The sequence below is a fragment of the Lates calcarifer genome, linkage group LG2, assembly GCF_001640805.2.
Source record: "Lates calcarifer isolate ASB-BC8 linkage group LG2, TLL_Latcal_v3, whole genome shotgun sequence".
NCBI lineage: Eukaryota > Metazoa > Chordata > Actinopteri > Centropomidae > Lates > Lates calcarifer.
This window is the reverse complement of record NC_066834.1, coordinates 13,195,926-13,219,955: the sequence shown is the minus strand read 5'-3', so window position 1 is coordinate 13,219,955 and position 24,030 is coordinate 13,195,926. Positions and strand designations below refer to the sequence as shown.

Here is a 24,030-nt window from a genome sequence, read left to right as displayed (position 1 = left end):
TTACTTGACTTTGACTTTGATTTATTTCATCTGTCAGTGGGTTTAATGTGGTTGATTGGTGTATATCTCCGCTTCATCAGACAACCACAGTTGTTTGAAAGCTCTTATTTTTAGTAAGTTATTATCATTAATTATAATAAGCAACATCTGCTGTGTAACAAGGGGGTGGAATGGTGGAGCAGTGGTTAGCACTGTTGCCTCACTGCAAGAAGGTTCGGGGTTTGAGCCCGGGGCTTCTCTGTGTGGAGTTTGCATATTCTCCCTATGCCTGTGTGGGTTCTCTCCGGGTACTCCGGCTTCCTCCCATCGTCCAAATACATGCAGGTTAATTGGTGACTCTAAATTGCCCGCAGGTGTGAGTGTGAATGGTTGTTTGTCTATATGTGTTGGCCCTGCGATGGACTGGTGATCTGTACAGGATGTAGCCCCCCTCCGACCCTTAACGGATAAGCGGTATAGATAATGGATGGATGGATGCTGTGTAACAAGACAGCACACCACTCCTCTGGGCTATGACAACTTTATTAGTTTAGGGCTAAAAACAAACAAACAACCCCCCCCAACAAGCAGCACGTGATACATCTACTGCAGCTGAAACTACTGTTTGGATCAGAGATGAAGAAAAAACATACAAGCAAGATAAATATAGAGCAAATGGAACAAAAGTATGGAATCAAATAGGTGGGAAAACAAGTTGTTTGCATCTGATTGTCAACATGTCCTGTTATTGCTACTTGTCAAGATATCAGAATTTTTAACCAAACTGACCTGTGTGTGTCACTGCAAAATTAAGCAGGATTTTGTACATCATGACTCTATTTCATATTTAATGTAAGAAATAGTTGCCATAACAAGATTAGGAACACATTTCATTGTCTGGGAACAAAACTCTAATCGAGGAATTCAAATCTTTCACAGTCATCGGCCTTTTTACAGGAAGTGCTTCCACATCAGTGCCTTTTCCAAAAAAACTTGTTTCAAATCGGAGCTGTTTCCATGTTGAGACAGTCAGATGACAATAATCAATTTGCACAAAAGGACATTATAAGGGTATTCCTGGCTAACTATTATATCTTGAATAATCTTTGGCATGCATGTGTATTAAGCTTGACACAATAAAAGAAAATCACAATAATTACTAGTGCACAGCAAGTGTACATCCAATATACCACTCTGTCTACAGTACATAAAAAAAGATAAACTTTTCCGAGAGAAAATATGGATCCCTGGTGGGATCTTTAAATACGTAAACAGGAAATAAGAAACGATGTGTAAAAATACCAGAAATATTCAGGTTGTGTAAATCTGACTGCAGTTACTGCGCATTTCTTTATGTCCTTTTTCTCAGTCCTTTTTTGGGAGAATATTGGAGGAGTAAAAGCCTTTTCCTTCAAAGTTGTCTGTACAAGTTTGTCTGCAGTGTGAGCTATGATTCCTGTATGATACTCCTTCACTGTAAATGCTGGGCAGATCCACTCAGTCCAGGTGTGACACCAGCCTCTGTCTAGTCCTTGGCACACACACATTTACTGTCCAGTACAACTCCAGTTGTACGAAATAGATAAATTTACATGAATAACTCTTTGTTTTTCTTTTGCTTAACGTCCTTGACTTTCCACTGATTTTATCAAAAATGACGAGGAGATCAGCATACCGGAAAAAGGGCACACTTATGTGCATATGTACGTGTATATTCCCTCTGTTGACGCATTCGCTGACGAGGGAGAATTTACAATACAACACAAATATGTAGTATTGACTGGCACAAGAACAGCTCAAACAGTCTGGATATAATACAGTGATAAAATATCAAATAGCAGTGCAATGGTCTGGGCACTGCAAGGAGAGTCCCACCTCCTTCCACACACACCATACACACACACACATACACACACACACACCCCATACACACAAAGAGAAAAAAGAAATAATTATTAGTCCCAACAAAACATGTCCTTTCTCCTCTGAATGTCCATTTGCACTTACCAATTAAAAAACAACAGATCTTTTCCTGTTATGTCCCAGTTCACAGTTTCCTGGTTCTGGATGAACTGGGAGCACTGGTCCAGCGTCCAGTCTGGGTGTTGGGGGTGGGGTCTAGAGGAGGGAGCTGGTGGGGCTGCCAGGCAGCGGGGGGCTGTGGCTGTGCATTGTGAGGCTGTGGCTGTGAGAGGGGCTGGGGCGAACAGGCAGCAGGTCGTAGTGGCTCGGGATGTGGCTGTTCCTGGGCAGGTCGTACGGGTCCTGAGGGTAACTGGGAACCACCACGCCGCCAGCTCCCTGGACGATGCTGATGGTTGGCTCTGCGAGAGGGACAGAGACAGAAACAGAGAGAGGAGGAAGTCAAGTAGTAATTTGTAATTTAATTTGTCTTTTTATCTGGTTCTAACTTATCAGATGTGAGAATTTGTTGCTTTTTATTTTTTTATTAATTAATGTTAAAATGTGTATTTTGGGGTTTTAGACACTTGACTGTGGTCAGACAAAACAAACAACCTGAAGAAGCAGAGATGATTTTTAACTATTTTCTGCTGAGAGTAAATTTGTGACTAATTAAAAAATATACTGAAATACTGGAGATGAATCAAATCTGAAAATAATCAGTTGTGGAGGTAAATTCAATTTCATCTTAACATGTCCGTTAGTCCGTTTTCATCCCCAGAAAAAACATCTGACAGTGGAGGTGAGAAACCACAACATACGAACAGTAACCATTTAAAGGAATAGTCATTTTGTGAAATATGTACCTTGCTGACTTAGATGAGAAGTTGATTAATAAATCCTGGTTGTACAGCCTCATACAGTGATGAGAGTTGTCTCAATCTTCTCCTGTAACTCATATTGAGCATGTCTCTCAAAATCTGTAACTGCTCCTTTAAAACTCAAACCTCCTCTCCTCAAAACATACCCATGTCATAGACGTTCTTGGCGGGTGCTGTGGTGGTGGTCGTGGTGGTGATGATGGCGGCGGAGCAGCAGTGCGCCATGTGTTCGTGGCGAGCTGGCGATTTCATCTCCACGTAGCTGCTCTCCGAGTGTTTACACAGACCAGGAGGGTCGTTGATGGTGGCGTATGGGTTTTCACTGTTGAGGGAGCAAGTGCTGGACAAAGAGCCTTTCATGTAGTCTACAAAAAAGAATGAACACAGAGAAGATGTGGATCGTTTAACACCGTGTGCTGAGATATCACCCTCTGTGACTCATAGGAGTATAAACTGTTGATAAGAAATTACAGCGTTCTTGTCAGTGGTTGAACTCAGCTTCAGGTATTTAAAAAGGATGCTAACGGTCACTGAAGGTTTGCTGGTGATGCAGAATTTCCACAGCTACTGTAAAATGCTCTGCAGCGCACCGCTGCTGTTACTGATAAAACCTCAGAATTCCAATGTACACAATTTAGTATTGATTAAAAGATGATATACTACCCAGTTAGACAATTCAGACCTTGAATGTATGGCAAGAAACTCTGAAAATGCTTTTAAAACTACAGATACTACAGCTAAAACAAAGCTTTTCCACTTCCTGGTGAAAGATCTTTCAATGTTTCCTGCAAAGAATGAATGAAACAAGCTCCCTTGTTATTACAGTAGTTACCATGGTGACCAGCTGTTTTTCTGATTGTTGCGACTTTGAATCATATCTCTATACATTATGTCTTTAGAGGATGAGGCTGTATTTTTCAACAAATTCCCTTAGAAGACAGAAACCAACAATGGGCTCTATCTAACACTTGGCAGAAAGTGGTGGAAAGCGCAACATTGTCATTTTCCCGTCCAGAGCCCACATTGTTTGAATAGCAAATGCACTTGCATCCATCTGAGCACCCACGGGTGTGCTGGTCTTCAAATGAGCTGTGGTCAGTTGCATTGATATCTTAAGGCAGTGGAAAGCAGCTTTTCAACAAAAACCTGGTCTGAGGTCAGTGGTGCATTGTTTTACTGTTATTTTAATATCAAGATAGTAATATGTGCCTACATAAAGAAGTGTGAGCTGGCACTCTGATTGGTTGACACCCAAAACACACCCTGCAACCTTGTTTTCTGTCATTAAACTAGCAAAGGTAGATTTGGACTACGCCCTGAACGTACCTGTTCCAGTTACAGCCCAATGAGTTAGTCTGTCTCAGTACTTTCTGACTGCCCTACCCAGTCTATCCATCCATTCATTATAGTTTCATTTTCAAAAAGGCTCAGTGATTTCAGAAGTGGACACTTTTGGGGACTATTTCCAGCGGCGGATTGATCCACATCTGGTGCTCTAGTGAGTATTGTATCAGCAGAGGAGTAAGATATGTTCAACAACAGCTACTCTGACATTACATGTTAGGATCAGTTCATTGTTGGGTCTTTTCATGAGATTTGCTGAAAATAAGAAAAATACAGAATATCACCAGACTTTAAGAAACATGTTAGAGTGAGCATCTCGTCACAGGACAGCAAAGGTTACGCTGCAACATCAATATTCAAAAACAGGTCAGGTTAAAAACACACAGGCAATCTATGAAACTGCAGTTGAAGGAAATACAAATCAAGTGACTGGAAAACAGACTCGGCATTCAGTCATTGTGCAGGAGAGTTTTTCCCAGGACAGAGTTTTAGGAGAGGTGATGGGTCAAAAACAGGAAGATGACCTCAGCAGAGGGAAAACACACAGAGGAGAGGAGTCATCCTGCAGAGACACAAACACACATGTGAGCATGGGCTTGTTCAAATTAACAAGATCAAATCAATTTGAAATCAGATTTTTTCAAGACAAGGTAACTGAGCAGGTACAGACTTGGACGCGTGAGGACTGAGGTTTTTCATGCTACATGACAATATCTCATCCACATGTGCTGTTTCCTTCTTAGAAAACAATCTCTTCAAGGCCACAGGAGGATGAGATCGGTTTCATTTTTATCATTTTGTATTGATGACTGTCTGTATCAGCACAACAGTAACATTTGTTAACTCCTTTATCCCTCTGTCCTCCTTTAAGGCGGTTAAAATCATCTTATTATGATTATATCTTATTATATTCTCTGTGCATCATTATATTCAAATTTCCCCCAAATTCAGTCTGAGATATTTGGTATCTTTGGAAACTTTCAGCAAGAATTTTAGAGTGACCTTCCTGTCTGAAAAGCCTCAGTATGTATTGCTCAGTTTTCCTCTTTGAATGCTCTTGTTACAGGTTGGCTCTTGTGCAGGTTTCTGATACTGAGTGTGAAGCACTAGAAATTATTTTAGTTTATAATAGTTGAAGATATGATGAAAAAATGAAGAAAAAATATTAAAGAATATCAAAATAATACACCTCAAATAGATTTATTAATATTCTTAGGGATCAATCTTTCACACATTATACATCTGTTGAGCTAATAATCCACAGGCTACAGCCCCTGCACACTGAGCTCTATAGGCTCTCAGACCTACAGTGCTGTCACAGTTAATCAGATTCTGTCTGTCACAGAGCTCCTGTTGCAGTGTGGACTGTCAGAGCTCAACTTGTTTCATGATACACATCTCATGGGACTTGCAGCAGGGAAATGCAACCTGAAGCCGAGGTTCAAAATGCAAGCGAGAGAGGAGCAGTCGTTGGCTGAGGGAACTGTTTTGAGGATTGACTGGGGAGTCAGAGGTGATGAAGTCACACAGGTTCAGTCCAACCTCACACTGTACCTCTGTAGCGTGGCTCCAGGTGGTAGCTGTAACGCCGATCGATGCAGTAAACACCTGCACACAGAAAAGAATGAAAAGGTCCATCACTGTAAATTAGCAGTGACATTAATGGAGAATTATACAGTATTTTTGAGAAACTGTCACAAGTAGCTGATTTTAGGTCCAGATATCTTCATGCTTTCCCTGTTGAATTACTATTCATGCTCCACATTTCCTCAATTTTAAAGGCTTTGAAGGATTTATGGGGTCTTATGTGAACATAAACATTTCCCCAAAGTAAGAGCATGTGGTTATTTCACAAAAGACAATTCCTGTGTTTTTGGCTGTGTTGGAAAAAGGTGATATCACACACCTCTGTGCACTAACCAGGATTTAGCTGAATTTTAATAAAAATGTGATGGACAGTTGAGATATTGTAACACCTGGCTACAAACCAAAGCTATGATTTGTTCAGTGACTCAAAAAGTGACCTTGTGTTTTGTGTTTCTCTGCTAATTTTTCCTTCCATTTGTCTGTCTGTATTTGCATCCAAAAAAATAACAGAAAATGTGCACTGGTTTTTGTGAATCAACTGTGAGAAATAACAAACTTTTTAAACTGGCAAATGTCTTTAATATCTGCTGTGAACAACCATTATGTCCATGTCAACTGAAAATGATATCAGGAGCAGTCAGTTGCTATTGACAAAACAGAGATTAGCTAAGTGAAACAAAATGGTAGATCAGATCTTCGATCTGATTATTGGACTTCAAATATCAGAAATCAATCAAAACTGATCAAACCACATCAGCACTGCTCCAATGAAGCAGCTCAGCTGAATTTTTGAGCATTAAACTTTTAACATCTTTTTAACAGTTTTAAACCGTCTTGCTTATTTAGAGAATTCATTTTCAGTGGTTTTAAATATATTTCAAAGCTTTTTATTTACAGACGTGGATTAATTTCACTGCTACTCTAAGTCTTCTTTAAATACATAAGAACTTTTCATAACCTCCCTGGAGAAACACTCATTAAATACAGTAAAATAACAATATAATGATCTAATCCAGTTTATTGCGGCGGTTTAGCCTGTTAAGACATATTCCAGATCTATGGGAGATGTTTTTTCTGGATCTTAATTCATAGCAGCAGTAAAGGAAATGTGAAATGTGATATTTTTGACTGCTCAGTGGAGACTGATGTGGCAGGAATCAGGGTTTGGATTTTAAAACTGCAGAATACAGTGTGTCCTGTTGGTCCTTCTCTTTGATCTGAGCTACATCTGTAAGCAGGATGCACAGCAAAAAGAAACAAAGCAGGAGCTGGAGAAACTCAGACTGACCCAGCTCACTGAGGTTACAGTAGGCCCCCCACTCTGGAGCACTGTTCCTATGTCGCTTCTTTGTCTTCATCTGGAAGATACACAGAGACTGTTCACACATCAGAAAACACACACTGAAAACATTTTTAAAGAAATGATGATGACATGGTGGCAGGATATAAAGCTGTCATTCAAACCAATGTAATGCGAAAGGAAGTCTTATTGATTTAAAGGTGAATTTGTAGAGAGTTTGAAGTTTGAACCAAAACTAGCTTCATGGCTGGACTCCACTAGTGCTAAATGAGAAAATCTTTAAGGAGCATCTCAGATATTAAACTACCCACCTTGGTGGAGCCCCTCTTGTCTGGCTTGGCGTAGTGTGCGGCGTAGGTGCAGGGCCCCAGAGTGCGGTAGCTTGGGTTGGAGAAGCAGTGGCCTACAGAGCTGTTACTGGGAGAGGAATCTGCAGAGGAAAGCAGGCCTGTGCACTGCAGCCCTGCTGTCACCACACAACATCAGCACATGTTCTCATGTCCTACACTCTCTACATATTACCATGACATACATACTGTATATGCGCGCACACACACACTGAAACAGGGTGTTTAATCGATGAAGGTGACACCGTCGTCTACAGCTGCAAATTAAAATAAGGGAATTCCAGCTGGAACCAAGAGGTGGGACTTCAGTTACATTCATGCCGCCTTGATTTGATAGCAAACAGTATGGAACAGTTAATGAAAGATATAATTGATCATCAGTAGCAGCCATGGTTCAGGTTGTCCAAACTGGTCTGGATGTGTAAATGAAGAAAAGCACCAAGGAGGAAAAGGGAAACGCCCACAGGTGTGGACATCTTACCTGAGAGGGAGTAGTCGGTGGAGTTGATGTGCAGGGCGGGTGTGTAGGTGACGTTCGGCACGTGATGGCCCTTCTCTCTCTGCCGATAACGGAACCAGACCACCAGTCCGAGCATGGCCATGATGAGCAGGAGGAGGAAGATGATGCCCAGGACGGCACCGGCCGACTGTCGTTCTGACGCCAGCGCCGGGCTGATTTTGGTGTAGGGGTTCAGCTCCTCCATCATCAGAGCCGCTGACAGAAACAGGGACAGCAAACGGAATGTATTTACACCTGCAGCTATCGCCTACATCAATCATTAGTTTAGTTTCATTAGTTTCAAAATAAAAGTATGAGAAGTGAACACAAGATATACATATGAAGTTTATATGAACTCATAAAGCAAAGAGTTCCTTATTTAGACATCCAGCAGTTACAGAACAATGGTATTTGTGGTTTTGTCCTGATGAATTTAAGTCCAGTGTTCACTCTCTCTACTGAGGTAAATATCTGGCTCTTGAGTTGCTAAATGCTCCACTATGTTGACCAGCTTGTCTCTAAGACCCCATTTATAAAAAAAACTCATATTAGTACAAAGTATAAATGAATAATAAATGTGTTGTGATCAGAGTGTGATTAGATCTGTCTGACCACTTCTGAGTGTAGTCTGACTCTCATTCTGTTCAGATCCTAGGTGCAATCTCTACAATGTGCCAGCATCCGTACCTACACAATGTCATCATTCCTACTCTGACCTTTTTAATACCACTGGACACTCCTTACATCAGAAGTTAGATAAACTGATGAAAATATAAAGGAGGATAGCTCTAACAGTTACAGTGACTGGTAGAAATGGAGGATTCATGTCCCTGGAGCCATCAGAACACCAGAAGCTTATTGGTGTTTTGCGGTGGCAGCGCTGTACAAGCTAAACTGGACAGTTCCTACAGAAACAGGTAAATTTACAAAGACATTTTTTAAACCAACAGCGGATTTGCTGCCACCTCAAATTATTTAGGCATAGGTTTTACTCTGGAGGACAGAGATCTAATCTCAGTAAAGACAAGAACAAATGAAAATACCAGGTGTAAACACAAAGGCAAGATTGGATTGTTTGGATCTGGATAATGTCTACAAACAGACTGCATTTTAATACCAGGTGTTAACAGGGTCTTACTGTGTCTGCTGTTTGCTGGTGAGCAGGTAGTGAACTGTGGGTTTTTACAAACGTTTCTCTTACACTAATTTGCTAAAATAAAGACTGAAAGAAAAAGTTTAATAGACAATAGAAGTTCACACTAACTGCAGAATAAAGAACAAATACTTCAGTCCATCAAACCATCAAAGAAGTCTTTGTGCTTTCATTTTACAGAAAAACTTTTACTATCTTATGCAGATTTTTGTGTCTGAATCTTCTTTTTAATCTCTAAAAAATGTATGTATGTATGTGTTTCCCTGTCATCTTATTTTTTATGATTCATCTGAACCCACATCTAAAGAAACCAAATGAGAGAAGCAGCTTCAGACGCTCTCATCCAGCTACTTCTCCCTCCGTATCAGAGCCATTAGCTCTCACCCTGGTCACAGCGGATGCCTTTGAAGCCGATGCTGCAGTAGCAGGTTCCCGTCACGTAGTCACAGGTAGCGTTATTCATGCACTCACACAGCTGTTGGCAGCCATAGCCAAACGTCCCTGCAGGACACTCTAGACACAGGAGCAGAAGGTTAATACATCTTAAAATCTAAATCTTAAAATACAGAGTTAGTGTGTTAAAAAGTCATGACAATGATAAATAATTAGACTTCTGATGTATAATTTCTATTTCTTATGTCTTATGTACAGTATATGTATTATACAAAATCAATACCATGCAGTTTTGTTTTGAAAAAAACTAATTTTGCACTGCTTCCTCCAAAGAAAAGAGACTTTACCCACAACACAAACTCCAGTTCTCAAGTGCAGGTCTAAACATACTCACTGAGTTCACAGCTCTGTCCAATGAAGCCGGTTCTGCACGAACACTGTCCGGTGATGTGGTCGCAGTCTGCCCCGTTCTGACAGCGACACACTTCAGCACACTGAGAGCCGTAGAAACCTGTCGGACAACCTGGAGAGGAACACACAGGAACATCTGTACAGTGTCTACATCTTGTTTTCAGTGTCTAAAAGAGGACGAGTTGCACTTTTCATTTCTCCAGACTCAGTATCTGAGAGATGATCCACTGGTCTGGAAATGAGTTTGGAAGCAGCTTTTCTGGGATTGGCTAATCTGTTCCGTCACATTGGGAACAACATGGATCATCTCTGGAGATTGAACCAAACCTAGTTTGCAACTCAGCCAGATTTAAACCACTGCTGAGAGTAACCCACACAGTCTCTGGAGTAAGAATTTGTCTCTTCTTTTTCTTGTTTCAGCAACATTTCTAAGAAGTGACTCCAGCAAGTCAAGAAGCATTATGTTCACACATGTTGTAAACAAACCAACATGTACTTCACTCAATATGTAGAAAAGAAAATATGCTTTAAAATCAAAAATTAAAACGGTTTTTAGGATGAGTATCTGGGTCAGTTTTGACAATTTATACTGAGCAAATATTTACAGTACCAGTCAGAAGTTTAGTTTGGACATACCTACTCATTTAATGTTTTTTCTTTATTTTTATTATTTTCTACATTGCAGATTAATATTGAAGACATCAAAACTATGAAGGAACACATGGAATTATGTAGTAAACAAAAAAGTGCTGAACAAACCAGAAAATGTTTTATATTTTAGATTTTTCAAAGTAGCCACCTTTTGCTTTGATGACAGCTCTGCACAGTTCTGACATTCTCTCAATTGACCATGAAGGTCTGATTCTCAGTCTCCTCTGAACAGATGATGTTGAGATGTGTCTGCTATTTGAACTCTTTTGTGGTTTCTGAGGCTGGTAACTCTAATGAACTTCTCCTCTGCAGCAGAGGTAACGCTTGGTCTTCCTTTCCTGGGGCGGTCCTCATGAGAGCCAGCTTCATCAAAGCATTTGATGATTTTCGTGGCTGCACTTGAGGATACATTCAAAGTTCTTGAAATCTTCCAGATTGACTGACCTTCATGGACTGTTTCTCTTCACATAGTTGAGTGGTTCTTGCCATAATATGGATTAGAACGGTAGCTGAATAGGGCTATTCACTGTATAGAACTGTGTACCAGCCCTACACCTGCACAACAAATAGCTGATAGCTGTGGTCAGGGGATTGACAGATTTATACCAAACCTCTAGAAGTCATTGAAGTAAGTACACATCATTTGGGCAGATGGTGTGTAGCCCTAGCTACTAACAGCACCTCTTATCTCTGTCTCTCTCCTCACTCTGTCGGTGTTGGTGTATAAAGAGCTACAGGTCTGTGTGTCTGTTTGACCGAAGGTGAGGCTGAGCTTAGGCTGCATTAAGTCAACACCCAGTAGCACAGCACCTTCCTGCAGGGATGTGTGGAGGAGTGTGCATGTTAACTTGTACTTAAGATAGTAACTGCTGTGAAACAATCAGAAAATAATGTTTCATTTCTTTGATTCACTGCTTTGTTCTCACTTTAAGACTTTAAGGCTACATCCACACTAACATATTTTAGTTTTAAAACACATCACCGTTGCTACATTTACACCTGGTGTCCACATTACTAGTTTTTGGTTCATCGATGTATCCTCCCCTGATACTGACCTGCTTCTATCATGTGACCCATTCAGGGAAAAAAACAAACTCACACCACAAACAACACCAAATTACAAGTGTTGCTAACCTCTGTGTCTTTGCTCGCAGTTGTTGTGTAGCTAGATTCTGCATTCTGCACGCTACAACTGTTTATATGCGCAGGAAGAAAGCTATTACTCGAGCAATCTTCAGCAATTCTTTGGATGATTAGGGCTGGTGTGAAAGCGGTCAGCTGAACTCTGGTGTTGACCCGGACCACCTGACAACGAGAGCCTCTCAGTCCACCTCAACATGGACAAAGCAAAACACCACAAATTCACCAACAACAATACTTTTGCACAGCACATATAGTACAAGCTTTTAGCTTAAGATTCAATCCCTCGGCTAATTGTGTTAAGAAAATCTACAGATCTGTATAAGCAGTGTGTAACCTATACTTATACAAGATTGCTTGGTTACCATGGTAACATGTAAGTGATTGTCTCTGATAAATCAGAAATGAAAAGAGGTCTGTTTCCTGTGTCCTACCACATCTATTTCAGCAGTTCAATGATAAAAAATGAAACAAGTGAAATGAAGCGATCTCACAGAAACTATCTCTGTAATATCAGAGTACAAAATGCCTCTTTTTCTTTTTGTCACCATTTATTACATCCAAGGTTCTGCTGCAGTCTCGTCTAATAACCCTCATAATGCTCTGTTATTTTCTTGGTGAGCTCTGTGCGACACCAAAGAGCGTAAGTAAACAGATCAGATTCAGTAATGAGGATGTGACGAGACAGAGTCCACATGGTGTTGACGATGCAGGATAACAGTAACCAGAACTCCTTCTCAGTTTGGTTGTAAAAAGTCAGTGTGAACGTGGACCAAAACTAAAAGGAAATACTGGTTCATTTGTTTCCTTAGTTTGGAACAAAGTGAAACTGATTTCAGGTGTGAAGACAAATTTAAAGCTTTAAGGTTTTATGTGTCCTGGTCTTTAATAGATAGCCTTTAAAATATGACTTACATACATATATAATAACAATCTTTTGCCTCCTGAAATGAGGATTCATAAAGGGGAAACACAAGGAAGTTGCGGTAGTCAAATTGTACCAGATCACAAATGAAGGATGCACAGTCGGAAAGGAAAGGAGGAATGACACTTTTCAGGGATGTAGTTTCAGTATGTGCCACCAGATGGAAGCGTAAGTATAAAGTATTGAAAACAGGACCTTGGTAGCTCCACTGCAAAAAGTGAGACCGTATCAGTGATGTGTTGTTACAGCAGCCAGAGAGTGTATCATTGTTTCCCTTATTGGATCTGTGTGTGTGTGTCTGTGTCTGTGTGTCTGTGTTACACCTACGCTGAGTACAGTAGAGTCCCGTCCATCCGGGGCTGCAGTTACACTCTCCGTCTGTGGCGCTGCACTGGGCTCCATTGTGACAGTTACATGTATGGATGCAGTCTGGGCCCCATGAGCCCTGAGGACACGCTGCCAATAACACACAGACACACAAACAAACAAACAGTTAGAGATAGATGAACAGAGAAAGATGAACAAACACACAATCTCCTCTCAAACACACCAACAAACATCAGCAGCCTGAGGACCGGACGTGACAGAGATCTGGACAGTCTGTGCCTTCATTAGCCTCACAAGTGACTGAGTGATTGCGGTTGCTCTGTTCAATGTAACATGGATAATTAATGTCACAGCCAATTGAGTAATTGCCTTAAGATTTTTTTCTCCTCCCCCATTGTCTCTGACTGGTTTGTGATTAGCTCAAGCACAGCGGAGTGAATAACAAAACGCAGAGGAAATGAATTTCACTTGGTTCGTCTTCGGAAAGTGAAGAATTGAGGTCGATAAGCGCCGAGGTGAGAGAGACAGAACAGAGAGAGTGAAAGAGGAACAGAGATTGTTTGTCGCATCTTACGTTTGGAGCAGTCCTCGCCGATCCATCCGGGGTAGCACTGACAGGAGCCGTCGATGGGATTACACGTGCCGTTGTTAGTGCACAAACATGACTCTGCGCAGGCCTTACCGTACTTTCCACTGGGACACACTGAGATGAAAAAGTCAGTGAGTTACTTAGCATGACTTCATTATAACAGTACAAAAATATCAACAGCTTTAAGTAATTAAATGAAAATATTTTGAGATCATTTACCCACATTTTTATTAGTATTTTTGGCTCTTTCTTATGCCCTTATTACAGATGAGAGTGGAGAAATGGAACGAAATGAGGGGAAAGAGAAGATGATTGACATGCAACAAACTAAGACTAGAAACGCTGTGTTTTGTGATTAGCACTTTACACCCAAATCATATGGGCACCATGTTTGCTCAAATGTTTCATGAATCTCATTAATTCAAGGACAGAAAATAATTTGTTCTTATTCCTGTGACATCCCAAATATATCTGGACCATCCCATATGAGATAAAAAGACACTGCTGTACTATACCAAACAGAAAAAGTACATATCATTCACACACAAATGAATTAAAGAAGAAGCATCATCATCAGCAAATCAGCTTATCAAACATAATGAAATGCTGATGGAAAGTGAAGCATCAGAAGTCAGCAGTGGATGAAAAAGTTAAATCAGTGTATCACCATCTCTTTCATGTTGCAAAATGTCATTATGGAGGATATTTAATATCAAAAACCAAATAAACAAGAGTTCATGAGTCAAAGTCAGGATTGTAAATGAAAATTCACCTGTTGCTGGAATCTTTGTTGTATTTTGCTCTCTGTGTACATTGTCCGTCTCTTAGAGTGTGTATATTACCTGTATATTGTGTCCAGGCTTTAAATAACACGTACAGCATCAGTCAAATATTTGGACACACCTTCTCAGTGTGACTCTGAAGAATCTAAAATGTAAAACATTCTGGTTTGTATAACACTTTTGTATTTACTACATAATTCCACACATGTTCTGTCATAGTTTTGATGTTTTCAATATCAATATACTATATAGAAAATAAAAAAACCATTGAATGAGAAGCTGTGTCCAAACCTTTGCATGTACTATAAATTGTGTATTATGTACCGTCTATATTGTCTATGTTGTATGTAGCATATGTGAGGTGTAGGGCCTCAGCCCTCAGATCTGTGTTCTGTGCTACTCTAACAACCATTTACAAATACATTTGGAATAAAATACTGGAAGTAGAGCAGATAAAAAGACAACTGCACAAATGTGAAAAATATGATTCAGGGAGAATTAAAGTCTGTTTCCAGACAACAGGAAGCATTACTCATCTGAATAAGGCATAAGGATTATTTATCTATCAGTGTAACATTCTCGTGTTATCTTAAGTTTGTACTTATCTTTAATTTTAGGGAAATTATTTATGATTTATTGCATTTTCTTTTGCTTTGAAACATACTTACTCTTATCAAACAGTCTGAAATAATCAGCTCTGCTGACTGTCTCTAATTTGACAAGCTCACGTCCAGAAAACAAGACAAGAAAGAAGTTTTATATCCAGAGCAGCTAAATGGAGCTGGAAGAAGCAGCTTTCTACAAATTTAGTTTGTTTTCCAGTTAATCAGTTTAGGGAGATGCACATCTTGTTGCTTAAGGATGTAATATTTCTTCTTTTTTTGCATTCAGATTTCACCGAATGTAGTTAACACTGATAAAATATTGAGACACAGATACTGTAGCGTCTGTCGAGCCTTATTATATATTAATGTGCTCCAGGGTTTTTTGATTATTGCCAATTAACATGAGATGACATACTGCTTCTTATACTGGTGTGTAATATTTCAATGCAGTGTTCAGTTTTATCTGAAATTTGTGAGTTTATTACGTTAAAAAAAGTTCTTAAGTACTTAATATATTGAATCTCCACGTTGTTATTCCCCAATCAGGGAAAAAAACTGAACCATCACATTATATTTTAAAGAGGAAAAGTTAGAAATATAATTAGCTGGCATTTAACTTGACCTTACCTCATGATACCAAACTTTAAAATGCTTAATGAGTATTTCCATTGTATAACTGCATAACAGGAGATACAGTGTGGGTTTGTAGTCATCTTCATAAAACATTATAGCCATATTACATTTTTATGAATCTGTGCTATTTCCTCCTAATGTTAATGTTTAGGCAGAAGTTAGATAAGATAAATACATTATATATACATGAGCTGTGTGGATATTCATTATTTTTACATTACTCTCCTACACTGATTTGCATTTTACTACATTTTCCACCTGTTACATTAAATTTATTGCCTTTATTAATAAGTTCTGCCTCTCTCTGCTTATAATAGCCATTAGCCTGCATGTTGTTTCCCCTTAAAGAATAAAACCCAAAAGGGGGTTCTTTACTGTGAATATAACTGCAAAAAAAAAGGGTTATGAATGCTTTAATGAAGTCCCTCCACTTATGTAAGAGTTACCAATGTATGACTAGTGTCTGTAAAGTTGGGATCAAAGCAAGAGATTGCACGTTCAGGACATATGAGTGAAACGAGGAGAATTTAGCAAAAATAATTAGCAGGACAGGGACTGTTCTGTTGCTCCCTGATGATTTTCTCTTGACTTAACACACAACTCTTTTCCCAGACTAAATGTGACTGTGCGGTGAGGTCACTCAGTCCTTTGGTCGAGAGTGAAATATATCAACAATGACTGGATGGACTGTCCTGAAATCTGTTTCAGGCACTCGTGTTCCTCAGAGGATGAATCATTATAACGTTGGCACAGTAAGCATGGTAACAGCACTCCCCAATGGCAGTGGGTTCTCCCTGTTTTGGTGGCACCTACAAAATATTAGGAGGGTCCCACAAATGCTGGATCACATTGGGATCTGAGGAGTTTGGAGGCCAGGTCAAAACTTTGGGCTGTTTGTTCCTGTTCCTCGAGACATTTCTGAGCAGTTTTTGTGGTGTGGTGGGAGCACTGTCCTGCTGGGGGAGGCCCCTGCCATTGGGGAGTGTTGTAACAAGGTAATCAATGTTATTCACTTCACTCGTCAGTGATTTTAATGTTGTGGCTGATCAGTTTACATCCATGGTTGAGCCAATTTTTTCTTAATAAGCCTACATTTTCAGGCCACAGTGAAACTATGTAGCTGAATTTTATTTTCAGGAACAATCTGAACTGTAATGAAAATACTGTCTATAATTAATATGATTAAATATTTATGAAGAAGAGGAATATGTGGAATAAGCCAAAGCTTGGACATTACATTCAACTTAAAGAAGCCCTCTGCTGTGTAGTCAGTTAAGGGCCGGCAGATATAAAATCATTCCTGTGAGAGCAGCGTTTATGTGCTTTTTGTGGTTTTGGTTTTGTTGAATTTCATATCGTATTTCACTGCTACATGTACAGCAGCCTAAGGAGTTCAAAATTCAAATAAATAATCCTGATTTATTTTGGTTGTTTGAAGGTAAAATGTTTTTACTTTTTTAACCCCTCTTGAGATGTGAATAAAAGTCACCGTGGATGATGTCCTTCACAACTTCTACATCTTGGACAATTTCCAATTGGAGAAGAAAAATTGTTTTCTCCATTTAAGTGGTGAAAACCAATTTTGTCTCCATTAACAATTAACTGTTAACTCTTGCACAGTGAGTTGTTTTCTTCTGCAACAGAGCCCCTAAGAGGTTGTCAGTCAACAGTATCATTAGCCTGTACAAAAGGGTATACAACATGGAGGGAACAGAGCTTGAGCAGGACTGGCTCTTAAGGTGGTTAAAAGCCCCTGTGCTGGACATCTGATTTATCAAGGCTCACCCAGTTATCTATGGGCCTGCTCAAAGATGCAGCGGCTAGCAGAATGGCTAATGTAGGACAGGGCATAACTAAGACCATCTTCATGTTTAATGATGATGAATATTTCACAGCACACTCCTCCACTGTCTTCATTTAAAATTCGACTTGGCAATGGACCTTGGGCCAGCTGCCTTCATAAGAGAATTAACACCTGTTTAACCTGCAGAAGAGCTAACCCAAACTGAAATACTGATGTACAGGAGGAAGCGACAAAAAAGATTATTCAGATAGAGTGAAGAGGTGGGAGAAGCTGTAAAAAGGAGCACACAGTGAGCTCAAGGTTTACATTTTTTTCATTACTGTCATTTCTAATGAAATGTAGAAATTCAAGAGCTTTGCTTTGTGTACAGGGCTTCACTTCTAACCTGACATTTATGGGGACGTCAGGGTTTAACAGTAATAGGTTGTGTCAATGAAAATGTCAAGGTCGCATAATACTATACTGTAAAGACTGTGGCTTTGATCTGCTCTAGATGAAAAAGGCCTTGAGATGACTTCTGTTATTATTTGTTGCTATATAAATAAAATAAAATTTGGTTAAATTGTACACCAGCTGTGTTTGTTCCAGCTCTTACATAACCTGGGTGGTAGTTTGATAACAGAGCTCCTGAGTGGCTGGGATTAAGTGTAAATGTGTGGAGATGATTACAAAATAACAAAAAGGATGTGAATAATATAGTTCTGCGCAAACTTTGTGGGAGTTCTGGAGTTTGAGTGACTGATCAAGTAAAAAACAAAATTACATTGATTTCTGTGTGGGGCACAGTAAATTACATGAATACAGAATAAGTACAGACAGGATAGGTGATATATAGGCTCTGATCTCATCACAAGTAAACAGAGACTGAGGAGATTAATGATAATAACTTGCACCTCAGAGAACTGAAGGCTCTTATATATACTTTGTGATAACAGCAATCTTGCTCATTCTTTGCATGTCACACTGTGTGAGACAGGTCTAAAAATATCTCGGTCACAATCTGTATCAGACTGTACTGCATCAGTTTTGAGGCACGTCAGATTGTGAGATGTACGCCTGGTGAATCATTGCACTTCGATGTATAGAACACAACAATTGAGAGTGGAGACACATTATCAACTCACTTTATCTATTATCGGCATCAAGGCCAGTTTATTATTATCAGAACTAGTTTGTGTGAGTAGAGCCTGATCTGAAAAACTGCATTCAAAGGTGGAGTGGAGAGCCAGCCATCTCAGGGTGAGAGGGAGATGTGATACTATTGAAATATGGGGATAATGGTGGTCATTTTCAGACGGTCTCTCTGGAAGACATTCTTTGACTGTAACTCTGGCACATTTTTTTTAAATCAGTCATTTCATGTCATATTCGGATTGGTTGGTTTGTAAATACTGGATTGAAGGCATTAAACCGGCTTTGTGTGATTCGGCGTAAACGAGCAAAGGTGGCATGTTCATGGGTCTTCTTCATGCTGATATAATGCAGTCTCTGTGTAAAATGAGATACTGTGAGACTTTGGTCATATGTCTGAAAACTAAACGTATCACAGTGGATGCAGACTTAGTCTTGGAAAGCACACATTACAAACTGAGGGATGGGACCCTGAAAGACTTGGGTGTTTACTGGGCAGGAAGGATCTAATGAAGGAAGTCATTGGTTGTATTGTAGACAGTGTGGAAACCAGGGTTTTAGGAGCATTGAACCAAATAAGAGACTAAAAGTCAGTCTATCTTTGTTAGTGCTGCTTCATTTTGACCATTTTTTATTTTTTTATTTGCCTGATGTAGATGGTATTTGTACCATTTCACACCTTCATTTGTGCATACTTTGTTACTTTGAGTTTGCATTTATTGAAGAATGCAAAAGTTGCTATTTCTCATTGTGATGTGACAATACATGAAAACCAACAAAAACTATTTTGTCCTTGAAGCAGACCCATACACAAGGGGTGAAGAAACTTGACCTTATTTTAACAAAGGACTGTAGAAAGCTGCCACTGACCTTGATTGCAGAGGGAGCCGAAGAAGCCAGAGAGACATTCACAGTGGCCGGTGACATGGTGGCACGCACCGTCACTGTGGATACACTGAGGACACGACTGGCTGCAACGATGGCCGTAGAAACCAGGCGAACAGGCTGCAGAGAACACGAACACACACACACACACACACACACACACACACACACACACACACACACACACGCTTGTTAGAAGGTTGCGGGTGAGCAGTGTTTGTGTGTGTGTGTGTGTGTGTGTGTGTGTGTGTGTGAGACAGAGAGAGAAGTCCATTTCAGAGTCCAAGGGAAACTTCTGATTAGTTTGGTGATTAGTTCTTTGATCATTTTAATAATGGATTTCATGGTCCACTTATTCCCAATTTAAGCTACGTTTTTAAACAGACATATATGAAAGCTTAATATAGGCTGTTTCCACCATATTTACATATTTGTGTGTGTGTGTGTGTGTGTGTGAATGTGTCTTCCTGTCTGTGATCTCCTCCCTCAGGTCAACCCTGTATTAGGTTTGCTTTGTCCTCCTTCCAGCACAGATCCTTCCTGAGACCTTTAATTTGCCTTAATTGATGTTACTCTAAGTGGTGATACAAGCCTGTGCAGGCCGGATTTTCCAAATTAAGATAATTGCCTAAACTGTGAGCCTAAAGCCCTTAAATTTATCATTCAAATGAAGGGAGAAGCAAAGGAAGGAGTGTATCAACAACGGTGTAACACTCCTTGTATTCACACCGTGTCATACATCAGCAAGTAGCCTCAGGCTTTATTTCAAGCAGGTTGTACAAGAGATCATTTACATTTCTTTCCTTCAATTAGATTTTAAAATAAATCCTTCTTACTACTCAATGGACAAAAGACACTACTCACTGGGCTCTTCAGTGGTGCTTATGTCTGATTTTCAGGCATGAAAAAATCACAGTGGCTCTTCTGAAAGTGTCAATTTCTCCGAAGCTTTACACCTCAATTATTTCCTGAATAAAGTGGAAATGAGAAATAAGCCATGCAACTGCTGGATGCTTTCACTTTATAATACCTTGGGTGTTTGTTTACAGTTTTTAAGGGGCAGTCAAATCAGACTGTGAGTAAATGAACACTCTCCATAGATTGGTGATCGGTCCAGTATCTGGTGGTGTAGCCTTGCAAGACTAACAGAGGTGACCAGCCAGAGGTAGGCTTTTAAGTCAATTAGTTTTAAGTCAGTTATATTGATCATGAGACATTTACCCAATCACACCTCCTATAGTTCACTGTACCCTATTCATTTGTCCATTCATTGAACCTTTATTTATTATGCCTGGTGCAGGCAGGACAACAAAAACAAAATTTCACATAAACCAGACATTCAGACAAACACACAAACATATAAAGTCAAGATAAGAGATAATTGTAAAAGCACTGAGCCAGTAATAGATATAATAAAAACCAACAAAACTGAATCAAGCCAAATCAACCTTAAAGGGGCTCTTTGTGAGTTTCCTCCACTGAGATTTCAGCCATTGTTGTTTACAATACAAAAGGTTAGAATACACCCTAGCACTACTTTTTCAGGGCAGTATGGATGCTACAGTGAGTCACTATCAGAAAGTGGTGAGTCAGGCCAGGGCTAGCTGGTTAGCATGCTAACTTCAATGGTAGAAAAGAAGTGACAGAACTAGTAAACAGCCGTTAATGCTAACACGGGCTAGTAAGAACAAAAACGCACATCCATCTCCTTTAAACTTGACAAATAAGAGTTGAGAATAAAACAGTAAAGGGATACAAGCTGGGGTTAGAACCAGCAATACATATATTAAAACAAAAAATGGGAAACAATCTAACCTCAGGATTTTAACTCAGATAACTCAGATCCTCCTGCAGTGTATTCTAATCTGTAGTCAGTGTGTTCTGAATCCTGAAGCCATAGACTGTTCTGAACCTCAGAGCCCTGATGATGTGAGTTCATTTAATATAAAAAAAACTGATGGAAACTGATGGGTACCATTAAAGGTTTTCAGTTTTATACTACATTTAAATAACTACGCAAGATAATATATCTATCCTGAAGGTTTACTCATTTCACCTTGTTCCCAAAGCTTGAGTGTAGAATTTTGTTTTCTTTCAACAGCATGTGTGTTCCCAAGGTCAAGAATGGACACTCAAGACATTTATAGTGTTTTAGCCAGCTGCTACCATTTTGAGACATGAGGATGTTTTTCAGAGGCGTTCTTTTTTTGTCTTTTGTTGGCTATAACTTTTGGGTGTACAGGTGTTGGTAAGGTGCCAAAAAAAACAAACAAACAAACAAACAAACAAAAAAAAAACACACACTAGTTAAGGTTGGAAAAAATAAACACTGCAAGCCAGTAAACATGTATGTGAATAATACAGGTTTCACAAAGGAGCTTTGCAAATGTTTTATGATGAAGGAAATGAATTAAACACACATTTTAAACCTCGAGGACACACATGCTGTGATTTGGTGAGAGACAGTGAACGTCAATCATGAGCTTTAGCACACAAAGATCTGCACATTTTATTCAATTACATACAAGCTTTCGCTCATAATCCAGAGTCTAGATTCCCTGTTGGTTTGTGACCAAAATCATGAAAGAAGTTAAACTGTACATGTATATTCTAGTGTGTGGAGGCTTATATTTCTAAAAAAAATCTCTAACAGACTATAGAAATCCCTTTTTTTAAAGGATAACTCCAGTAGTTTTTTAACCATGTTGTCAGGTTTAAATTACTTAAATGAGCAAGAACAGTGCGCCAGGCAGCTGCTGTAATGTAATCCAATGGGAATTTGTCCACATCATCTAACGTGCTTGTTTTTACCACTGACAGGCTCAGATTGTTATTACAAGTGTCTGACAGCATTATGGACATGGATTCCTACAGAGACAGACCTTTTTATTAAAGAGTACAATTGCTTTTAACAACAAACATCGCTATATATCACTACCAGCCTCCATTGACAAAAACAGTAATTTTACCAAGCAGAGTATGGGGAGCTGCTGGAATACCACTGCCTCAATCTGTTAGTTTCTTTTTGTTACTATGTGGTATTTTTATTTATGTAAAGGACCTGAATACCTCCTCCACCACTAAAAGTCACACAATAACACAAACAAACTAACCGACTGAGCCAGCAGTAAATTATCAACTCTTGTGTTCTGCACTTTAGAATTACTGTTTTTGTCAGTGGAGTCTGGTAGTGATATATAATGATGTTTCTGGATGAACAAAAATGATTGCACCATTCTAGCCCAATACTGCTTTGATTGCAAAGATCTTTGTCCTTATCAATCATAATTTTAGTGTTAGAATTTTTCTCAACATGCATACAAGCATGCAATCCTTGCTTCCTTCAACTGATCTGAAAGCAGGAAAATCATCATTTTGAAGATGGATACATCAATAACATTTAGAGGATTAAAATGTTACCACTATTCTCATAAATGATCCACAAATAAGTTTTAATATTTCTGAGAGCAACACTTAATCCCTTTTTTTCATTTGTTTTACTGGAAATGTTTGGATTTAAGTTCCTCCTCCAGCACTGCACTGCAGCTGGAATAGCAGAAGCACAGTGTGTGTGTGTGTGTGTGTATGTTTTTATAAAATATTCCTTTACTTCGCCTGCAGTTGGTGCCGCGGTAGCCTGGAGTGCACACACAGGTGCCGTCCTCTGGGGAGCAGGATCCTCCATTCTCACAGGTGCAGCTGTAGGAGCAGTTGGGTCCCCAGCGTCCCTCCTCACACACACTGTCGCAATGGACACCTGCACAAAACACACAAAACACACACACACACACACACACAAACACACATTTTAGACTATGATGAAGCGAGAGGCTTTGTTCTTAGCTACCCTGTCTTTTAAGTGAAGTCAAACCGACTTTTCACACTGCTCGCAAAGTTTCAAATGTGTTCTTAGATTTGAAAAAGGAAGAAGAGATGAAAAAAAAAGAAAAAAGAAAGGGGTGGATGAGAGGACATTAGCAAAAGGCATTTTAAACACCTACCCAGAGCTGGAGTTAGTGGGAGAGGGCAGAGTGTGGAGGAAACATATATATATATATATATATATATATATATAATATATATATATATAGAGAGAGAGAGAGAGAGAGAGAAGAGGAATGTGACAGATAAGACAGACAGAGATAACAAGCAGCTTCTTCATTCTGCAACTCCTCTGTGCTCGTCTCCCTGTTAAAAGATGAGTCTGGTAACATCCTGTATTTTTCCTCTTGTCAACAAATCTCACAAAAAACCTAAACCAATAATAAATGTCTCCAACTAACAAGTACTGTGTTTGTATCAAGGTCTGATCAGTCATAACATTAAAACCACTGTCAGGTGGAGTGAATAACACTGTTTCTCATTACAACACAATGTTCTGCTGGGAAACCCTGGGTCATTCATTCATCTGGATGTTACTTTGACATGTACCACCCACTTAAACATTGTTACAGAACAAACGCGCACACACACACACACACACACACACACACACACACACACACACACACACACACACACACACACACACACTCTCATGCCAACAGCACTACCTGATGGCACGGGCTGATCAGTGTATCTTATTCCTTTGAGCCACTGAACTCTGAAACTTAGAAACTATTAAAGACACATCAATGAGCTGCACTATGACATGTTCCTTCATCACCATGAACACACACTGCAGTTTATTCAGACTCAAACACACACACTGTCCTGTTGCCACAAATACCCACTACAGCACCTAATGTGGATTAATCCGCTG

The 24,030-nt window shown here is 39.6% G+C and overlaps 1 protein-coding gene and 2 long non-coding RNA genes across 3 annotated transcripts in view; 1 reads left to right on the top strand and 2 right to left on the bottom strand.

Annotated features, from left to right (window-relative positions):
* Positions 1-194: 194 nt before the first annotated feature.
* Positions 195-24,030, bottom strand: part of LOC108894325 (multiple epidermal growth factor-like domains protein 11) — a 114,517-nt gene continuing 90,681 nt past the window's right edge. Inside the window, exons 16-24 of the mRNA XM_018692969.2 lie at positions 22,879-23,025; positions 19,254-19,388; positions 13,414-13,542; positions 12,840-12,968; positions 9,780-9,908; positions 9,377-9,505; positions 7,822-8,055; positions 2,909-3,127; positions 195-2,303 (exon numbers count right to left, since the gene is read on the bottom strand). Of these exons, the coding sequence (XP_018548485.1) occupies positions 2,098-2,303; positions 2,909-3,127; positions 7,822-8,055; positions 9,377-9,505; positions 9,780-9,908; positions 12,840-12,968; positions 13,414-13,542; positions 19,254-19,388; positions 22,879-23,025 (1,457 nt within the window). The 3' untranslated portion in view covers positions 195-2,097. The remainder of the gene's footprint in view (positions 2,304-2,908; positions 3,128-7,821; positions 8,056-9,376; positions 9,506-9,779; positions 9,909-12,839; positions 12,969-13,413; positions 13,543-19,253; positions 19,389-22,878; positions 23,026-24,030) is intronic.
* Positions 3,666-5,549, top strand: LOC108894326 (uncharacterized). Its single transcript, XR_001962806.2, has 3 exons — positions 3,666-3,918; positions 4,188-4,260; positions 5,452-5,549. It is a non-coding gene; the product is annotated as an uncharacterized LOC108894326 (long non-coding RNA).
* On the bottom strand, positions 4,216-7,053 carry LOC127139010 (uncharacterized). Its single transcript, XR_007814563.1, has 3 exons — positions 6,982-7,053; positions 5,661-5,714; positions 4,216-4,668 (listed from the first exon to the last, which is right to left on the bottom strand). It is a non-coding gene; the product is annotated as an uncharacterized LOC127139010 (long non-coding RNA).